The sequence below is a fragment of the Oculina patagonica genome, chromosome 4 (genome assembly GCF_052425735.1).
Source record: "Oculina patagonica isolate OP01 chromosome 4, crgOcupat, whole genome shotgun sequence".
In the NCBI taxonomy this organism is placed as follows: domain Eukaryota; kingdom Metazoa; phylum Cnidaria; class Anthozoa; order Scleractinia; family Oculinidae; genus Oculina; species Oculina patagonica.
In genome coordinates, this window is record NC_135761.1 from 47,489,324 (window position 1) to 47,509,175 (window position 19,852).

At 37.4% G+C, this 19,852-nt stretch overlaps 1 protein-coding gene across 1 annotated transcript; it reads left to right on the top strand.

Annotated features, from left to right (window-relative positions):
- Positions 1-1,726: 1,726 nt before the first annotated feature.
- Positions 1,727-16,596, top strand: LOC144652518 (uncharacterized). The gene is made up of 14 exons (XM_078512546.1): positions 1,727-1,842; positions 4,976-5,060; positions 5,590-5,915; positions 7,305-7,446; positions 8,621-8,946; positions 9,705-9,849; positions 10,185-10,363; positions 10,770-10,913; positions 11,567-11,714; positions 12,583-12,911; positions 13,305-13,446; positions 14,095-14,420; positions 14,799-14,942; positions 16,449-16,596. Exons 1-14 carry the CDS (start codon positions 1,750-1,752, stop codon positions 16,455-16,457), a joined length of 2,538 nt encoding a protein of 845 aa, XP_078368672.1. The 5' UTR covers positions 1,727-1,749; the 3' UTR covers positions 16,458-16,596.
- The last annotated feature ends 3,256 nt before the right edge of the window (positions 16,597-19,852 follow it).

A 19,852-nucleotide genomic window follows, 5' to 3' on the forward strand; every position in this document is an offset into this window, starting at 1 on the left:
AAAATACTGAGACATGTTTCTATATGTATTCATATAAAAATAAGTTGTTCGTTTTTTTCATTGCGCATTTTCGTTTTTTACTAGTGTGGAAAGAACTAAACGTAAAGAACGCAATCAGTAAATTCAGCTTAAATCTTTGGTTAAAACCTCCTCGTTTTCTTTTTTTCCTTCCCTGTTCACTCCCCTGATCTTCTTCTCCTACCCTTCTAGCCCTCGGTAATTTGTGTGTGTACTTTCAAAAACAATAGTACTGCAAATATTGTACGAGATTTTTCGAGTCTTCCAAGACAAAAGGTAAAACATCCAGTGCATCCATCGTTCTTCGGAAACCTTCGTCATTCCCTCAAGTTTTAGTTAAAGAAAGGACTTCAAAGACTTTCAGGATGACTTTTTTCTTGGTTAAGATTTTTATCGTCGCATCAGTGACATTGCTCTCTCAAGCAGAAGAAACTTCGCCAAAGGTATGATTTTCTTCATAGTGTGCGTTATGCTCTGTTTCTTTTTTTTTGTCCAGAGAAATCGCACAAAAAGACCCGCATCGCAGGCTTTCTTTCAACCGTTCAAACATAAAACTGGATCACTTAAATTCAAAGGTTTAATTTGTTAGAGAAATAGAAAAGCAAACGGCAACGTGAAATTTAGAGTAATTTCGAAAAACTGTAGTAACGCGAAAAGAGAAGTTTTGTTCAGTTCCCGGCATTTCTCTACTAAAAAAAGAAAATAATGTTATTAGTTTTATCAGCTAAAAAGGTGTCAAGAAGAGACTTTTTCTGCTTCGTTTGTGCATTCAGCTGAACGAGAGAAAGATAAAATTAAATGTAACCCTGGTAGATTTTCTGTATTGTACGATTTCAGAATCATCATCTCGATAAAACATCCACCTTTTATCTTGGAGAAAAGTTAATAATTATAAAATGAATTTTAGGGATCATTTCTGGCGCCGTTCCAGGACTTTCAGCGTTTGTAGCGTTGAATGCGTGTTGCTCTTTATTTACTTCCTTTAGATAACTTTCTAAACGCGTTTTTGTGTCTAGTTAAGTTATTTCGTTTTGCCGGAGGCATTTAAAGTTCAGAAAACGCTTTAAAAAAAAAAGAAAAACAACTGAAATCCGAAAACTTTTTCTTTTGCTCAATTTTGTCAAATCATGTTTCCTCTCAAAGAAAAGTGATGTAAAATTTGTAACAAGTCAGGACATGAGATGTATTGTTTACTCAGGAGAGAGGAGGAGAGGGGGAGGGGGGTGGTCGTCCTGTTTGTTGTTTGGCGTGTTGTCCCAGGATCTTCACCTCCCCCTGAAAACAGAAAGATGGAAACAAACAAAGAAGCTCAATGAAAAACTCCGCACATTTTATAAAAATACTTAGACATGTTTCTATTGGATTTTGTATTGGTATAAAAATAGCTTGTTTTTTTTTTCATCGGCGCATTTTCGTTTTTTACTAGTGTGAAAAGAATCCTACCGAAATGTAGTCGGCTGTACAATCTTTAAGGATTCAAAACAACTACCTACGTTTTTCGTATTTGTTCCTTGACTATGCCTTGAGATATATTCCTCACTCCCCTGACCTTCTTTTCCTACCCTTCTATCCCTCGGTCATTTGTTGTGTGTACTTTCAAAAACAATAGGACTGCAAATAATGTGCGAGATTTTTCGAGTTTTCCAAAACAATAGGATAATTCATTCAAAGTGACGTTCTTCTCCGGAAACCTTCGTCATTCCCTCAAGTTTCTGTTAAGGAAAGGACTTCATGGCAACTTTCAGGATGACTTTTTTCTTGGTTAAAGTTTTTATCGTTTCATCGGCGATATTGCTGTCTCAAGTAGAAGAAACCTCTTCAAAGGTACGACTTTCTTCATATTGTGCTTTATGCTCGTTTTTTTTTTTTTGTCCAACGAAATCGAACAAAAAGATCCGCATCGCAAGCTTTCTTTCAAACCTGTTCAAACATAAAACTGGAACACTAAATTCAAAGGTTAAATTTGTTAGAGAAATAGATAAAGCAGGAGGCAACGTGAAATTCAGAGTGTTATCGAACAGTTGTAGTAACGTAAAAAGAAAAGTTTTGATCAGTTCCCGACATTTCTCTGCTAATAAAAGAAATTTTTGTTATTAGTTTTATCAGCTAAAAAGGTGTCAAGAAGAAAATTTTTCTGCTTCGGTTGTGCATTCAGTTGAACGAGAGAAAGAAAAATTTGAAATCATAAGAGTAGATTTTCTGTATTGTACGGATTTCAGAATCATCATCTCGATGAAACATCCATCTTTTATCTTGTGAGTAAAAGTTAGTAATTATAATAATATTTGAATTTCAGGGATCATTTCTGGCGTCGTTTGTAGCGTATAAAGCTTGTTGTTCTTTATTTCCTTCCTTTAGATAACTTTCTTAACGAGTTTTTGAGTTGAGTTGAATAATCTCGTTTTGAGGAATTTATAATTCAGAAGACGATTTTTACAAAACGTTCTCTTTTGCTCAATTTTGTCAAGTCATGTTTCCTCTCCAAGGATGGTGATGTAAAATTTGTAACAAGTCAGGACATGAAATATATTGTTTACTCGGGGGGGGGGGGGGAGCAGGGGGGTTATTGGGGGGCATCCTATTTGTTGTTTGGAGTGTTGACCCAGGGTCCTCTCCTCCCCCTGAAAACACGAAGATAAATACAAAAGAGCTTAATTAAAAAACACTTAAAAAATCTTGCGTATTTTCCGTCTAGCCCATTGACGGCTTTGTTTTAGTCCTCAGACTTCGCTAGGTTAGCATCTCAATGAAGTTTTCATGACTGTTATGAAGATAGAAGTGTCCCAGGAAGTTAATAATAATAACAGTGGTTCAATAGCAAATACAGAAATACAAATTGATATTTCAAGAACAACTAGTGAAAAGTAATTTATATTAATACATGCTGTTTTAAAGTGTTCATGGGGCACACATATATGTTTTAATCTACAACGTATAAGTTTTCCTTTCAATAAAAAGTACACTGAAAAACAGCCATGTTGCTTCCTTTTGTGACACAGCTTGCCTAAACTGAAGTTGACAAAATTGGTCAGCTGTCATTCGATTTATAATCTAATTGTTTACATGAAGATCCTGTTGATAATTGCGAATGTTTTATCAATGCCATTGCCATAATGAAAAACCTGTAGTATTTATATAACACCTGACAGGCGTTGTCTTCTTTAACTTTCCTCTTCATAGTGGCTAGCTGTTTTGACAAATACTTTCGTTGCTATCTATATTGTTTGGAAGCTCTTACACACACAAAAAAAAAAATTGCTTGAAACCCTCAACTCCCTAATATAAATGTTGGTTTTATGATGATGCATCATGTCTTTACTTGTTTTTAGTATAACTTGATACATAATTTATATTATAGAAAAAACTGTTATGATGCCTTTTGTAATTCAAGTACTGTTAATCTCTGTGATAATGCACTCTGAATGCCAGGCATCAAGGTTTTTAAACTTTTCAACATTTTAGAATACATGAAAGACTGAATCTATCTCAGCTCTTTGAAAGCCCCAAAAGGTCGGATTAGTATCGAATCAGTTTCCCACATAATATCATGACATAATCAATCATACAAGGTCATGAGAATTACCGAAATGAACACTAGACACAAGTCCTCTTGGAACAGTTACTGTCGTAAAAAATGTGTAAAAAACCCGAGAGTAAAAACCTGCATTTTTACCAAGTTATAGCCTAAGCAGGTTCTTATATAAATGGTAATCAGCAGAAATTTAGGCTATTTAGATTTTTAATGGGTTCTCATTTTGTGATGAAAAATTTACATTGTCGTTAATAGAGTCTTACGTGGTTTTAAGCTTTATTCTTTTTTTTTTTCTATTTTTGTGATTGTATCATCCATATTATTTTTTGATTTTCAACATTTGCACATATATTGCAACTGGAGTGATAAGACTCCTAGGTGTCTCCAACTGCTAGAGGATCCAGATTGTCGACATATCTTATTTCCCCAAAAGTAAACATTTTTAATCGGTTTTTGAAAATAAGAACCTATCTCCAAATTTTAGGCTAAAGAGGTTCTTATAAAGAGGGTGTCTAACTGGCAAAATATTAGCGTAACAGGATCTTACAAATTAGGTTCTTACTTGCGGGGTTTTTTTTACTGTATATTGAGGTCAATTTTCTGAAAAACATAAAAAGTTGTGGCAGAAATTGATTTCATACTTGTGGAATGATAACTGTTCAGTAAGCGAAGTTAAATTTCTGCTACAGAAAATAAAAGGAATTAAGTTTCATCAGAATAAATTTGATTGACGAAAAAACATTTTATCAAAAGAAACATACCGATAGCTTCTCTCTCACATGTCACAGTTTTTGCCAAAATCTTAGCATTGTTCAAAAAGCTTTAAAAGTTTGCTTTCTCAACACTTGTCAAAAGCATCTCCATTTAAGGAAGTCAACCTATTAATAGACATTTTTGTATTTTGAGGCTAGGAGTATCTTTTTTAATGATACTAAATTTCCTTGATTTTATGCTACATTCAAATCCACGACAAGTAAGAAAACACAACTCACGTCTCAACATCAAATGTTGCATGACCTTTACAAAACAAATAAATTTTAATGTGTCCATCCAATGGCGTAATTTTTGCCCAGTGCCATAAATTTTCATTGCGAGTGTCTTTCTTGTATATACTCATAAAATTTTGCAAAACAAAAAAAAAGCTTTATCTCTTATTAACAAAAACTCTTTCTCTCGCATTTTGCAATCCTTTGATTTTGGTAGAGGTTTTTATTTTGAAAAGTTTTAGTTTGAAAAGTCCATTAGTCACTGAAAAACGCATAGCATATTCTAGTTGTGGAACACGTGTGCAAACAATTCAATGGATTGTTGAAAAAGAATTCAATGGAGTCTAATTTCTTGGCTTAAAATACCCACATTGAAATATTTAACAGAATCATTCAAGATGCACTCGTTTAAATCTTTTCTCTTTCCTTCTTTTTTCAGTTTCAGAGCATCACTGATGACTACCACCATCCAGACAAGCAGCTGTCACTTCAGAAAAGAAGTATTTATACCAACCCTTTGTTAGGTAAGCAGCCTAAGAGTGCAGGTCTAATTTTCTGAACTTCACGTCACTTGTAGCAATTTGTGGACACCTTATCAGACTGCATCCTGCGTTTTCAGTGTTATATTTAACCACACCAGCCGATGATGATGTAGTTATGTAAAAATGTCACAAACATACTATTATGGAGCTCTATCATTAAATGGAAAGGAAATTGACTTGATTGAGGGAAGTATATGGACAGGTTTTATGACGCTATTTACATTTTTTTAACTAGAATCATTACGACAGTCATATAAGCCAAAAACAAATGTACGAGGTATATGCCATGTCAACTTTATCATTTTAACTATCCTCAACATATTCATCCATAATCTCAGACAAATTGGTTGTGACCACTGAAAAAAACATCAGATGAAGTTGAGACAAATTAGTGCAAAAGCAAGCTGTTCTTTTACCTTTTTTAAGAATAAATAAAGGAGTTGTTAATTGAGGTAAAATATTCGTTAATTTATTTCAATAATATAAATAAAAGGCATTCATTCTTTTTCAGTTTACCGCTGTGCCCTTCCTCTTGGTTTGGAAAATGGTCAAGTACCAGATGGTGCATTTTCTGCTTCTTCCAGTTATAATGCCAAATATGGTCCAGCACGTGCCAGATTGAACATTCATTCCGATAGCAAAGGATATGGTGCCTGGGCATCCAAAACGGACGACGACAAACAATGGCTACAAATAGACTTTGGAGAACTGGTGCAAGTGACTAAGGTGGCTACACAAGGGCGGCAAAATTCTGACGCGTGGGTAACGAAGTATACTCTTTCTTACAGTGTGGACGGAATGCACTGGGCTGAGTACAAGGAAAACAGTCTAACATGGGTAAGGAAAATATTTCTTTAGTAATATATCCCTATAAGCTTATTTATGAAAGCTACACAACAAGTTTATGTCTACCCGTGAGATACGTTTTCATAAAAGTTTTTGAAAATAGCTGAAAAGTTTGTCGTTTCAGTGACGATGCTAAGGCAGTATGGCAGGATATTGGTCCATAAACACGAAAAAAAGAGAACAAGGCTTATATACTTCCATCTTGACAGAACAAGCTTGGTTAATAACCCATATTTAATTAACCCTGTTCAGAGAAGGAAGGGGGGCCTTTGAGGTCCGTGGTGACTTCGAACTCTTATAACTTTTTTAAGATTCAACCAAACGCTGCCAAACTTTCTGACTTTTCCTAAAATTTTATCTGGCAATAATTTGGTAGGGTTGCATGATGTGTTGACATCGCCATGGCAACGGCATTTTGACAGGCATGTGTGTTTCTGTTAATAAAAATTAACTTTAAAGGAATTAGTTTTACATTTTTACGGTTTTAAAGCACATTTTTATTGATTTTGAGTACTTTGCCGTAATTTTGGGCGGTTTTCTGGCATTTTGGAAAAAAATTTGAAATCCAAGATGGCGGATCCAAGATGGCAGCTGTTTTGACATTATGATGTAATTGTCACGTGATGTGACGTCACCATCCTACGTGACGTATACCAAAAGAACGATGTTTGGACATACAATACTTCCTATAAGTTGTATTGTGATTGCTTAAATATTCTGGAAGTTACATAGGATGGGGGGGGGGGGCTTCCGAATCCCCCCCCGGTCAGAGCAGGTCAAAAAAGCCCGGTCTGAATAGGGTTAACATAACTGTAGAATGAATGAATTACTATAAAGTGTGCGATAAGTCAAAAATACTTTTACTCGTTAGTTGGCATGGTTGACGTCGTTGAAGTCATCGTTGAAGTCATCCTGAAGAAACCTGTTGTTTTTTCATGCTTTGGTACCATGTATAAAGCAGCAGACTGAACTTAACTTATTTAACTTAACTGTAGATTATTAGCTAAAATGAAGGAAAGAAACAACCAACATGACTAACATGCATGCGTAACTTTTCAACCACTCGGTACTACAATATGAGAGCGGCATTTCCCGGTATAAGTTTAGAAACCCTGTTTACATTATTATTTTGCTGGTTGTGTATAAAGAAGCTTGTCGCAGCTTAGATGATCTCGTCCTTATCCATATGAGGACGTTAATTAAACTGCTGGCCTTGTCTTCTTCACCTTGTTTCTAGCATAAAAAATCGGTTTGGACATTATAATAATTTAGGAGTAATACTGGTTGAAAATAGTAGGTGAGATAGTACACCGTGCTAGTGTCTTAATGTTAAAACAATTTAAGGTCTCATCCTTATCTTTTTTGAATTATTGCCTTCAGGTTTTTCCTGGCAACAACGATAGAAACACAGTTGTCGAGCATCTACTTGTAACACCATTTAGTGGTCGGCTCATTCGGTTCCACCCCAAGAAGACCAGAGCACATCCATCAATGAGAGTGGAGGTGTATGGCTGTAGAAATGGTATGTATACGAGTCTTAAAATTGACTCTTAAGATCATCAGAGATTCGATTCAAGATAAACACTTTGCACAGCCTTCCAGCAGTCTCATTGGGGTGGATTATCTTTTATTATTGAAACATTTAAGGCAGAAAATTGACTTTGGCCAATACCTTGAAGATAGACAGATAGATCGACAGACAGACAGACACACACAAACACACAGACACACGGACGGACGCGTAGGTAGGTAAGTAGGTAAGTAGCACATGTAAGTAAAGCTATTTTTGTAATACTTTGTGCGCGGTAATTGAACGTTGAGTTTATTCTCAGAGTTCCATTTTCATCCCGTTACAATTTTGGAAAAGAAGTAAGATCTTCGTTTATATGCCTGTATAATGTGATGAAGATCGTAACTATGTCATTTCTCTCTCTTGAACTTCTAATGCATCAGTCATTTTCAGCGGTGCCATGCCCCCCCCGGGACCAGAATTAGGTTTTGTTGAAACCAACAGCAAATGCCCCACTACCGGGACAAACTACCTTTTCTAATGAGCCAGTGGTAGCGGCTTAAAAATGTTTATTTTTCTTCTGTCTTGTCTTACTTTTACCAAACTTTCATCTAATTCAGGCCATATCAAGTCCTGATCACGTCTTATTTCTTTTAAATGGTGCAAAAATGGTCATTCTGCAGGTTTAACATCCCCTTTATGTTCTATGTAGACGTATTAGATAAGAAACTTGTGGTATTTATCGAGGAATTGGTTATTAACGCACGGCCACGTGAACTCTGTAAGGTGAAAAAAGCGAGATGGTCAATTGCCCCAGGGTAGCTGGGTGGAAGGCTAATGCCCGACCCCCCCCCCCCCCCTGATGGCCATTATGGGAAAATGCCTCACTATCGCCCAGAGAGGTGGGCACTGCCCATGACTGCTGGAAGTGACTGATGCAAAATAATAATATAGAACCCTCGCCTGCGGCTAGTGTTTTTTCTATGATTTATCGAAAGAAAAAACGGCGTGGCCACAATGTGATATGTATCAGAATATTAGACACAAACAGCGCTTTTATTTCTTAGGTAAGGAAGTCCAGTTAGCCATGTGCCACTTATTTTTGTTACATTTTTCATAATCGATCCTTAGCTCGTTTAGAACACTTAACACAAGTTATATAACCATGTATAATATTCGTTTTTAGTCCACAGTTGTTCAGTGTCACTTGGTTTGGAAGATAAACGGATCCCCGACAGTGCGTTTACAGCTTCCAGTAGTTATGACAACAGACACAGACCTTCACTTGCGAGACTGAACATTCTGTCAGACGGCAAGCACATGGGTGCATGGTGTCCAAAAGCAAAAAGTACTAATCAGTGGCTTCAAATAGACTTGGGAGAATTCACTGCAGTGACGAAAGTAGCAACCCAAGGCCGGTACAACAGTGAGGACAGAGTTAAAACTTACACGCTGTCATACAGTGTGGATGGAATGCACTGGACTGGGTACAAACAACGTTCTGTAGAGAAGGTAAGAGCTAACCGTTCTAAAACTCCCATTTGCATCGATTTAATGTATTAGTTTAGATGCTGGCAAATTTTACAGAACTTTTACAGAACTTAAACCAATTTAAATTAACAATTTTACACGTTACGCAATTGGGAATGCTTACGCGATGTACGGCCAAATTGCACCATCATTTCGACGCTAGCGGGACTTCGAACGCGATGTTCGACGAGTTAGCTTTCACCGAAAGGTCTCTGATGAGTATCTTGGCAGAGACGAAACATGCGTGTCAGACCAGCCACGAAAGTAGTCATTAAACCAATTTACCATAAATAAAACAACAACAATAACAATAAAACATAATAAACTTATTAACCGAGGTGGGTTTGGGGTTTCGGGTTCGGGGGATGATTTTTTTTTAATTAAAAAAAAGAATTTTTTTCCAAAAAAAAAACCCCGCGCCAATAAAGAAAGAGAAAAACTGGAAATATCAAACAACTGCTTTATTCTAGATAAAACAAATAAGTTTAGTATTGTAGAGTGAAAACGGCATTTTAATACCTATTGAATAAGGACAATAAGACACTCGGAAAATGATGAACTACATGTACTTTTCTTTTCTTAGTAGCTTGCGACATATCTGACAAGATGTTGTTTAATGCAATTATCGGCTTGCGATGTTCACGTTTAGGGGGAGGTATTAATCCATGGAATGGTCAAGCCTGGTTTATGCCTGAGTTATCATGCCAAATTTGCCCAACTGTAAGGTTTTGTTGTTTCAGGTGTTTGCTGGGAATACTGACAGGAACACTGTAATTACACACTCCCTGAAACCTCACATCGAGGCTCGCTACATTCGCCTTCATCCCAAGACTTACAACCACAATGTACCTTGTCTGAGAGCTGAACTGTATGGCTGCCGAACTGGTGAAGTGTCTAAATAAGCCTTATTATACCTTACTGCTTGCCAGTTGATAACGTAATTGCATGGCTGCCAGAATGGGTTATTATCATAAGCTGTGTATATTGAAAAGCGAAATTTAGTCTTGTAATACTGTATTGGACACGAAAAGAGTGAAAATGGTGCTGAATATTTTACTTTGCTATGCACAAAGTAAAATGTTTGTTGTCAGATTTTACTGGTGGGTTTCGTTAAAGAGCCCTTAAAGTTATCGTGTAAGTAGAGCTGCTGAAAAAAGTTCTCATTCCTGTAAGAAATGTTCTATTTCTTTTGAAAAAAATTTTGTTTGATTTTTATCCAGTTAAGACCTGCTTGATGCCTGTTGGTGCGGAGGACGGTAGACTTCCAGATGAAGCGTTCACAGCCTCATCCTCGGCCAGTTCCGGCTTCCTTCCAAATAGAGGCAGACTAAACTTACTACCAAGTGGCGGCAAATATTGTTGGGCTGCTGCTAAAAATGATGGCAATCAGTGGCTTCAGGTACGACAATTACTTTTTAGTTAACTTGCAAGTGAAAAATGATCTTTATAGATCAGATTCTTTTTGTTGAATTTTTCCGCATCCTGTAGTTTGGATTGTAAATACTATGCTTGAATCCATAATAACAGAAGTCTATAACCAATTTGGTTTTACTGGAAAAATGCCCGCCCCCCTTTTAAATAAATAAATAAAAAAAATAAAAAATGGGGTAGTCTTACACGGTGGAAAGTATTTGTACGTGTATAACTGGAATGTGACTGAAATACTTTCCAGAATAATACATTTCTTAAGCCTTCAAAGCCTGTAAACTTAAGACATCTTTCAAATATATTTACTTTAACCAAATTAATCTATACAAACCATAGCTTATGATAGAGATTCTTTTTAACTGATGCTATCATTTCAGGTAAAACTGGGTAGTTTGTACAAAATAAGGGGTGTGGCAACTCAAGGTCGTCACGATGCCAATCAATGGGTGACAAGTTTCTCATTGGCTTACACCGCAGACGACTTCAATTGGGTTTATATCCGGGAAAACAGCCAAGTCAAGGTAAAAAAAAAAACCGGAAGGTTCATTAAAATACCATGTCTCAAGTACGTAAATTGTTTCCGCCTTATCTTTATCTTTATCTTATCTTTATCCTTATTTTTATTTTTTATGGCAATTACAACTTTTATTTTCTTTTTTACTTTTATGTCAAAGTGGATTTGATAAGATTAAGTGACCGATATTGTAGACTTTTTAGTAATCTGTGGAGTGACTTTGCAGGGAATTCTGAGGATTGAGGATTAATGTTAATATACAACCAAAGGCAGCACTGAATGACAAACTGTTTAACGGACTGACTGACTGTCTGACTGGCTGGCTGTCTGACTGACCGACTGACTGACTGACTGACTGACTGACCGACTGACCGACTGACCGACTGACCGACTGACCGACTGACCGACTGACCGACTGACCGACTGACCGACTGACCGACTGACTGACTGACTGACTGACCGACCTACTCAAAGGCTGCCTGAGGCACGAACGGACAAAACTGACAGACTGACTAACTCACTGGCTGGCTGGCTGGTTGGCTGGCTGGTTGGCTGGTTGGTTGGTTGGTTAGCTGGCCGACCGACTGGTTGATTAAATGACTGACTGACTGACTAATTTGTTTCGTTGACTTAAGAACGATTGATTGATTTATTCCGCAGACTTTCCTTGGCAACAGCGATAAGGCAACAGTCGTTGAACATTTCTTTACTCCAGACACGCGGGTTTTTGCAAGGAGTGTTCGTTTCCATCCTAAAGCTTGGGCTGGTCACATCTCGATGCGAGTAGAGATTTATGGGTGCAAAGAAGGTGAAGTAATTGACATCTTTCCTTTTCCCGATCCTTTCAGGACAAAGAAGTTCCAACTAACGAATAAAAATTGGGTTGGCAATTGAATTTGAGTCAGCTATCTGATATAAATAGCACGCAATGCATGCAAAAGCGATGACCTTTCGCAAGGTGGTCTTAAATAATTTTCAGGAATTTTCCAAACAGTTTTGTCAACAAATTTACGTGAATAAAAGTAGCTGACAAATTGTGCGTGAAGTGACTGTTACTAAACTGCAGCTTGCATTTTTGACATAAGAAGCCTGATTTCATAATTTTGCATTGCGAGAATCTGTTGGAATTCAAATTACTGTAGCTCGTTCTATAAAGTGTCACGTATTATTCCTTCTAAGAGAGACACTAGAAAACTCACAAAGTGACAGCCCCGTATCATTATCACTGGTATTTTCATTTCAAATAAAGAATTGATAGTTTGGTTTAAGACATAAACAAATTAGGATAAATGGAATTTACACATCAACTTTCTAGAACGCGTACGGGGAAAAGACTTTTATAAAATTGATTCGCTAACACGCTACTTATGCTGTTTGCTCGCTGATCGCTTAGGAATTGGAAATGAATAGAGGCATGGGACTCGCCGTCTTTTACTGCCTAGGCGTGGCGTGGTATTTCCGCCGCGGTATTTAATTGTGATAAACAAGTCTATCACTCACGTAAAATTTAGTCAAAAAAGTATCTGGGATGTGACGCAAAACGCGGAGAAGTTCGCGCTACTCGTTGGACGCGTTTAACTACCATTCTTGAGAGTCAGATATATGTTTCAACAAGAATGCGCAAACCAAAAGAAATATGATCTAAACGGTAAATGATAATTCCTTTTCTTTTACAGGACGCAGTTGTTTTCTTCCGCTGGGGATGGAGAGCGGCCACCTTCCTGACAATGCAATATCAGCATCGACGTATTATGACGTCAATCACATTCCTCAGTTATCACGCCTGAACACAATCGCCATCGGAAAAAAGGTCGGGGCCTGGTGCACGCGCACTAACAATGGTAATCAATGGCTTCAAGTTTACTTTGGGCGGGAAACCACAGTGAGCAAAGTGGCAACTCAGGGAAGGTATGACAATGACTACAAGGTGACAAGCTACAGCTTGTCCTACAGCGTGGATGGATCGCATTGGGCCTGGTACAGACTAGTTGATGGTCATATTAAGGTATGAAAAGCTACCTAATTTTACATCAATTTAATTTGATGTCGAGGAAGTGTGAAGATTTCACTCTTTATTAAATAGTGCCATTTCTTTAGTTTTTTTTTTAACAATTTCCCTCCCTTCTGGCTATCTAAGTTTCTCTTTTTCCTCCAGTATAGGCCACACCATGCAGCAGCCGTGAAGGGGACAAAAAGCTCGCTTTACATGATACCACAGAAGTTTCATTGTGCCTATACAACTTATTGACCAAACAATAATAATAATAAACAACCTAATGAAGCAAGAGTTTTAATTGTTAGTTTTACAGTGGATTCGTTATAAAAAGGAAATAAGGACATGGGCTTAGGACTGTATTTACTTTAAATAAATTTGATTAAAGTGTTATCAATTTATCAGGTGTTTGGAGGTAACATCGACCGCAACACCCCGGTTTACCATTCTCTTCATTCGCCAATTCAAGCCAAGTACCTTAGATTCCACCCCAAGACTTGGTTAAGTCATATATGCATGAGAGGAGAGGTATATGGCTGCAAGGAGGGTAAATATGGCGTGTGCAATATAATATTAGTACAATATGCAAAAGAGGCCGATTTTCAAAGATTTTTGAAGAAGTTTTCTCTATCTTCGCTATTCATTTTGGAACATGGTTGCCAGTCCTTCGTTTTGCTTGACCTGACTTGCAAGCAAATATATCACTTTTACGATAAGTCAGTTTAAATACATCTGGTGCGGGAAAATGCGACCTAATTTCGATCAATTAAATATTTGTATTAACTAAAAACTCATTAATAATTCATAAAAAAAATACAAAAGAAATTAAGGGTCAATTAATGTTTTATGAATGTCTTTATATCTGATAAAGTTACGGCTAAACTTTACGTCCAATTTTCTAGGCCAAAATAACCCCAAACCTAAATATTAGTGCAAGAATGAGTTGATCTACATCCGAAGATTTTTAAGCCGTTCAATAAATTCGCAGTTCGTGTTTTATCAAGTCTAAAACACTCGGCTGCGCCTCGTGTTTTAAACTTGATAAAACACTGCTGCTCATTTATTAAACACTACTTGACAGTATTTTTAATGGTCATCTCACCATAAAAATAATAAAAAGGCAATGCTAGCGGTAATCTCAAACATTTTTTTTACAACCAGACTTTTGTTCATGGCAATAACATTTATTCCTTAGGCTATCACTGCTCAATGTCCCTTGGAATGGAGGATGGCCGAATCCAAGACAGTGCCATGACTGCTTCAACTATTCACGACAATAACCACGCTGCAAAACTTGGCCGTTTAAATCTGGTAGCCGCTTCAAGTTATGCAGGGGCCTGGTGTGTCAAGAGGAATGACGTCAACCAATGGCTACAGATCGATCTCGTAACTCCCACAGCCGTCACCAAAGTAGCGACACAAGGAAGACAAGATGCTTCTCAGTGGGTGACCAGTTACTGGTTGTCTTATAGCATAACAGGTTCCTTCTGGGTTAAGTACACGGTGCGCGGTAAAAAGAAGGTAATCACAATTTTAACTTTGGTTAATCACCTCTGGCTCATTCTCGACCTCTTTTAGGGTATTCATGAACATAACGTTAGTAAGTAGCAATAAACTTGTATTTTCCCAAGGATGAAGGATTGTGAAAAAACTGGCCCATTTAATTTAACAATCAATCGATTTAAATGTATTTTTTCACGTAACTACATTTAGTATTTTCTGGAAAATATTGTAGATGGGCCTATTTTGGGAGTAAAGCGTTGTTATAATCCCTTTTGAACCGGGTTCAAACTATTCGATCCAAATCTACTAGGATAACTAATTAGTGTGCTGATGCTATTTTATATAAATCCATTCATAATATATATAACTTTTATCCATTTTCACTTTGCATTTTAGATTTTTCGGGGTAACTTTGATCGAGACACCATGGTTGTTCACAAAATCTTCCCGCCATTCCATGCCCGTTTTGTCCGAATCCATCCGTTGAAATGGCACAGCCATATCAGCATGCGCGCTGAGTTGTTTGGCTGTCCTATTAAGGTAAGAGTGGATAGAACCGTACGATCCCATGAATTATTCCCAGGAATCACTTACAATAACAAAATGATGGCTCGAACATGTTGAGCCAGGCGATCAAAACATGGTTAGGGGAGGCGGAAGGGGAATGTGTTAGGAGTGGGGGAATATCCCCCTACATCTTGTCAGCATAAAACTAGCAAAAGCGCGGTCAGTTGATGGACTCAACAGCAAAAGAAAGTCATTCATGGCGCGCAGTCACATGTTGTAAATAATTGTATTAAGTTTGTCACAAGCATGGGGCTACAAAGAAAAAAAAACTGCTGATTTTACCATTGGAGTAGAATCATTGCCCCCCTGTACACTTGTTGCTCTAACTACTGAGGTACAGGAGACCTCGTGGCTAACAAAGTCATTTACCAGTTTCACGTGTAACATACGTAATAAGAGGATCAGTTATGTCAAAGCGTTAAGTTTGATGCATTCTTTGTAGTCCCTTGCTCGGTGGGAAAAGCAAGGATGACGCAGTGGTGAGAGCGCTCGCCTCCCACCAATGTGGCCCGGGTTCGAGTTCCCGGACCCGGCGTTTTATGTGGGTTAAGTTTGTTGTTGGTTCTCGTCCTTGCTGCGACGGTTTTCTCCGGGTTTTCCGGTTTTCCTCCCTCCTGAAAACCAACATTCCCAAATTTAATTCCCATCGACCTGGATAGCGGACCCGCATGAAAACCAGCTTTAGCTGATATGGCTTCCTCTCCTAGTACAGTAATTTTCACTTGATGACACGATAATACTTGTACGTGCTTGCCAGATCCAAGATAAATAGAACTTGAAATTACTCCTCGGGGGGGGGGGGGTACTCCCTATAATGGCCTATACGGGGAGGCTCTGCCCGTAAGGGGTACCTTTTTCAGGCTCCAGGTATATAAAAGGGTAGGGATTTCACAAGTTTAGGTATATGAAAGGGTAGGGAAATCTGCCATAATGTTATTTTAAAAGGCCTTTATATCATATATTTCGAGCAGTCGCAACTTTTGGCTGTATCGTTTTAATTTATTAAGCGCTACATAAAAATAACAAGAAAACTTCCTGTTTTAGGTCAATGTGATATCGTGTAGGTATATGAAAGGGGTACCTTTTTCTATCAAAATGGTATATAAAAGGGTAAGGGGTTGGATCTCCGGGCGGAGCCTCCCCGTACAAAACTTTTTTGAGTACCCCCTTCCCCCCGGGAATTACTCTAAGACACCCGAACAGCACCGTTTCAGAGTCAAATGCGCGAATTGACACAGACGGTTGTAACTTTACATTTACACCACCACCAACATCTTAAAGTAGGCGTAAACAATTAAATCAGCATGATAATGAATAATTTTTTTGTTTTAGTTTCCTTGAAGATGCGAGTCTTACGTTTACTATAGTAAGGAGGGTGGTTAGACGTGGGAATACAGAAATTAGAGAGATTTTGTTAACTTATTTAAAGGTTAATAAAGACACGACAAGTCAACAATTCTAATGTAATACTTTTTTCAGGGCATCTGAGGAAGAGAAAAGCTCAACAAGGCGCCTTACAGACGGGAAATGGCGCAGCAACTTGAAGCACATGGTGTAGTTGTAGGGGATTTGTTTATTATGTCTTCAAGTTCGTAGAGTGTGGAATAAAGAGCTTTTCAACTCAAAACGGTTGTAATGTCTTTGCATCTTAGTTGTAACTCGTGCTCTATATTCTTCGTAGTTTCTTGTACTACCCTATCGAACATTTTCTAATTACTTTATTCACTCAAATAAGCACCGCCCTCGAATAAGCGCCGCATTTGAAAAAAAAAAGATAACAAGCGCCGCTTCCAAATTAGCGTCACAGTCCCAATGCCGCGCTTATTCTAGGAATTCCGTTGGACTAAAACAGCACCTTAACGCAACTCTAAAACAAACTTGGGCATTTCTTTTCATCAAAATTGAAATTTCGCAGTTTAAAATGATTCTTTATCGCTTGCCCATTAGTTTTTCTATCCAACATTCATAAAATACGTAGTTATGTAAATGTTGTGAAGGCCGCAAACTTTGCCAGACCAGCTAGCGCCAATTCTCTCTTCAGCAAGAGACGAATACTGAAATACAATGAATAGACGCCATTTTAAACTACTGTAAAAGAATAGTTCTTAGTGGCGTCCCAATTTTAAATAAGTGCCGCCCTCAAATAAACGTCTCCCTCGAATAAGTGCCGCCCTCAAATAAGCGTCTCCCTCGAATAAGTGCCGCCCTCAAATAAGTGCCGCCCTCAAATAAGTGCCGCCCTCAAATAAGCGTCTCCCTCGAATAAGTGCCGCACGATGGAGTGTTGCCACAAGGCATGATATTTTAAGACTCAATTTTAAGACTCAAGGAAAGGAAGTGTCCAATTCTTCCGGAAAGTGCTGTTTTTTTTTACCCAGCTTTAATAGTTGCAGTGGTGACATTATTGCAGCAAAACTGCTTCTAGACACATTTTTTTTGTTCAAGGAGGTTTGATATTCACGAGGTCGACGCGCAACTATGACAGCGAAACTATCGATTTTGGACTTGCATTCCCCATAAACAATTCTGCTGCCTCGCCCTAGGTATGTTCAGCACGTGCTTGGTGCCCGTGGATTTGTAGCAGTGTTGATTTGAGTTAGTCGTGTTTTGCCTCCTAATGATCAATCCCACTCGTTACTGACGAAACGCAATGGCGCCTGAGGTCGACCCAATAAACAGTTAAATACCTGAGATGAAGTCAAAAATCAAGCGACTCGCTGTGAAACGTGATGATAATAATCATAAATAATAATAATAATAATAATAATTAATAATATTAATAATAATAATAATAATAATAATAATTAATAATAATAATAATTTTTCTCTAGCGCATAACATTAAAAAATCTCAATATTCTTACAAGTATGATAAATGAAATGCATAGCTCTCATGTTTCTATGCAACTTTTCTATGACTGCATTATGATTATGGGGCCTGCTGTGCTGCCCTTGGGGCCGCTTTGGAGCTCCGCTATTAGTATTTTGAGACCATTTCCATTTGAAATCTAAGGAAAGATTTAACGAATGACTCAAACCCTGTTCACTACTATTATAAGTCAAGTCACGAGTCTTCTCACCCAGAAGTTTGTTTGAGACATTTCGGAAATCAAGACATCGGAAGGGAGGTGGGGTGGGAGATTGTAGTGCTTGACTGGGTAAATTAAAGTGAGTCCATAAGAACCGACTTTTCACTGAAGCCGACTGTTTCACTAAAAGAAGGAACGAAGCTATCTAAAATTTGGTAATACCGTTAAAAGTCTATGTGCCACCCTTCTAATGACCTCCCTATATTTTTTAATAACCTCTCCCCTTTCCTCTGATCCATGATGGTTTTAAAGGCAAGACAATTCACGAACAAGAAATATGTATTCAAGAAAGGTTATAACAAACAGAAGATAAAAGGCTTGTAAGAGTCTATTTGATTTCATAGTATAAGAGCTACATGAATCAGCCACTCAACTCAAACAATATCGCAGTTGGCCTGATAGAAGATATTATGGATGTAGATTAAAACATAGACGAATATTTGCTCTTGTTAAAACAATGAAAGCCATGGTAATAATAAACAGAGGATAATGGACCACTAAATCTATAATTATGATGTGTCAATTATCGTCCAGAACTCCAAAAATCTCTGATCAAATGAACTTAACCATGTTTTCCCACCAGCAAACGAGCTTTTTTGGCGCAAAAAGCTTTAAAAAAACATTTTTTGACTCCATTAATTAGGGCAAAATAAGCCTAAGCAATCTAAAATCTGTTAGGCTTTATATTTTGTTTTTATATCGTTCTTATTGAGGCAATAACGTGCTGATTCACATGCAGTTAAAGAGAACATGTCTTAACGACGTACAGCTGAATAAAACTCAATGTCGAGAAAGTTGGACAAGATACGTCATTTGTCAAATATAATATTATTGCTAATTAGCAAAAAATAATTAAAATTAAATTGTATGATGGTTTGCCTACTGAAGGTCTAATCTATTTTAAAACAGCTAAAATAGTTTTATTTACGGAACAACATGTATAGGATAAAGATTCAGAGACGAAAGAACACAAAACATAAAAACTATTTTTTTTTGGTTCGATAACTTGAGACTGTATGGAGTCACTTTAAATAAACAAGTTTGTTTTCAAACTCATCGTTAAAAGCAATTATACAGGAAAAGAAAAAATTTTATTCACAGGCTTCCCATTCTCAATGTTGTCAAAAAGAATTTCTGGCACTTTAATGTATTGTTTTAAGTTGTGACAATAGAGGAATGCTTATTTTGTTAGTTTGTTGTAATTCGATTTTATACGTACAATCTATGCTTTAAGATTTGATACGAAAAACAAAAATATAATTATCATTAAACATAAGACCTGAGCACGAAGTTTGTAGTCACTTTGTTTATCCAGGTGGAATCAAACTCACAAGTAAGTATACTTCAGGTAGCTACGTTAAGAAAACAGAGCAACACGGAAAGATTAAACCAAGAACGTGGCTTTACTCCACTGGAAAAAACCACGATTTAACATACCGTTCAGTTATTTTCAGCGTATTAATCATATCGCCACTCAACAAGAGACTCATTCGGTTTTAGACGGCGAGAAGAAAACATCGAGCAAGCTTAGGTATACATGTAGTTTGTAGATGACGTGCTTTTTAAGGTGCTGATTCTTTACAGTTTGTGATGAAAAATCTAATATATTTGATTTTTCTTTTTGTTTCACGCTTTTGCTCGCTCTAACAATCTAGGCGTTCAGAAACTTGAAAGGTAAGTGATTTTGGTATCTAAACAGAATTATTTCAATGCGTTCAACTACTTCGTTAAAAAAAATCTGTAAAACTAGACAAAGGCCCCTCTGCAATAGCCGATGCGATGAGACGGCATTCGG

What these genes read in the sequence shown, in the direction of transcription:
- LOC144652518 (XM_078512546.1), top strand. Translation starts at nt 1,750, where the DNA reads ATGGCAACTTTCAGGATGACTTTTTTCTTGGTTAAAGTTTTTATCGTT. An exon ending in AACAACGTTCTGTAGAGAAG is followed by an intron (nt 8,947 to 9,704) that starts GTAAGAGCTAAC and finishes TTGTTGTTTCAG; the next exon opens with GTGTTTGCTGGGAATACTGA. An exon ending in TAGTTGATGGTCATATTAAG is followed by an intron (nt 12,912 to 13,304) that starts GTATGAAAAGCT and finishes TCAATTTATCAG; the next exon opens with GTGTTTGGAGGTAACATCGA.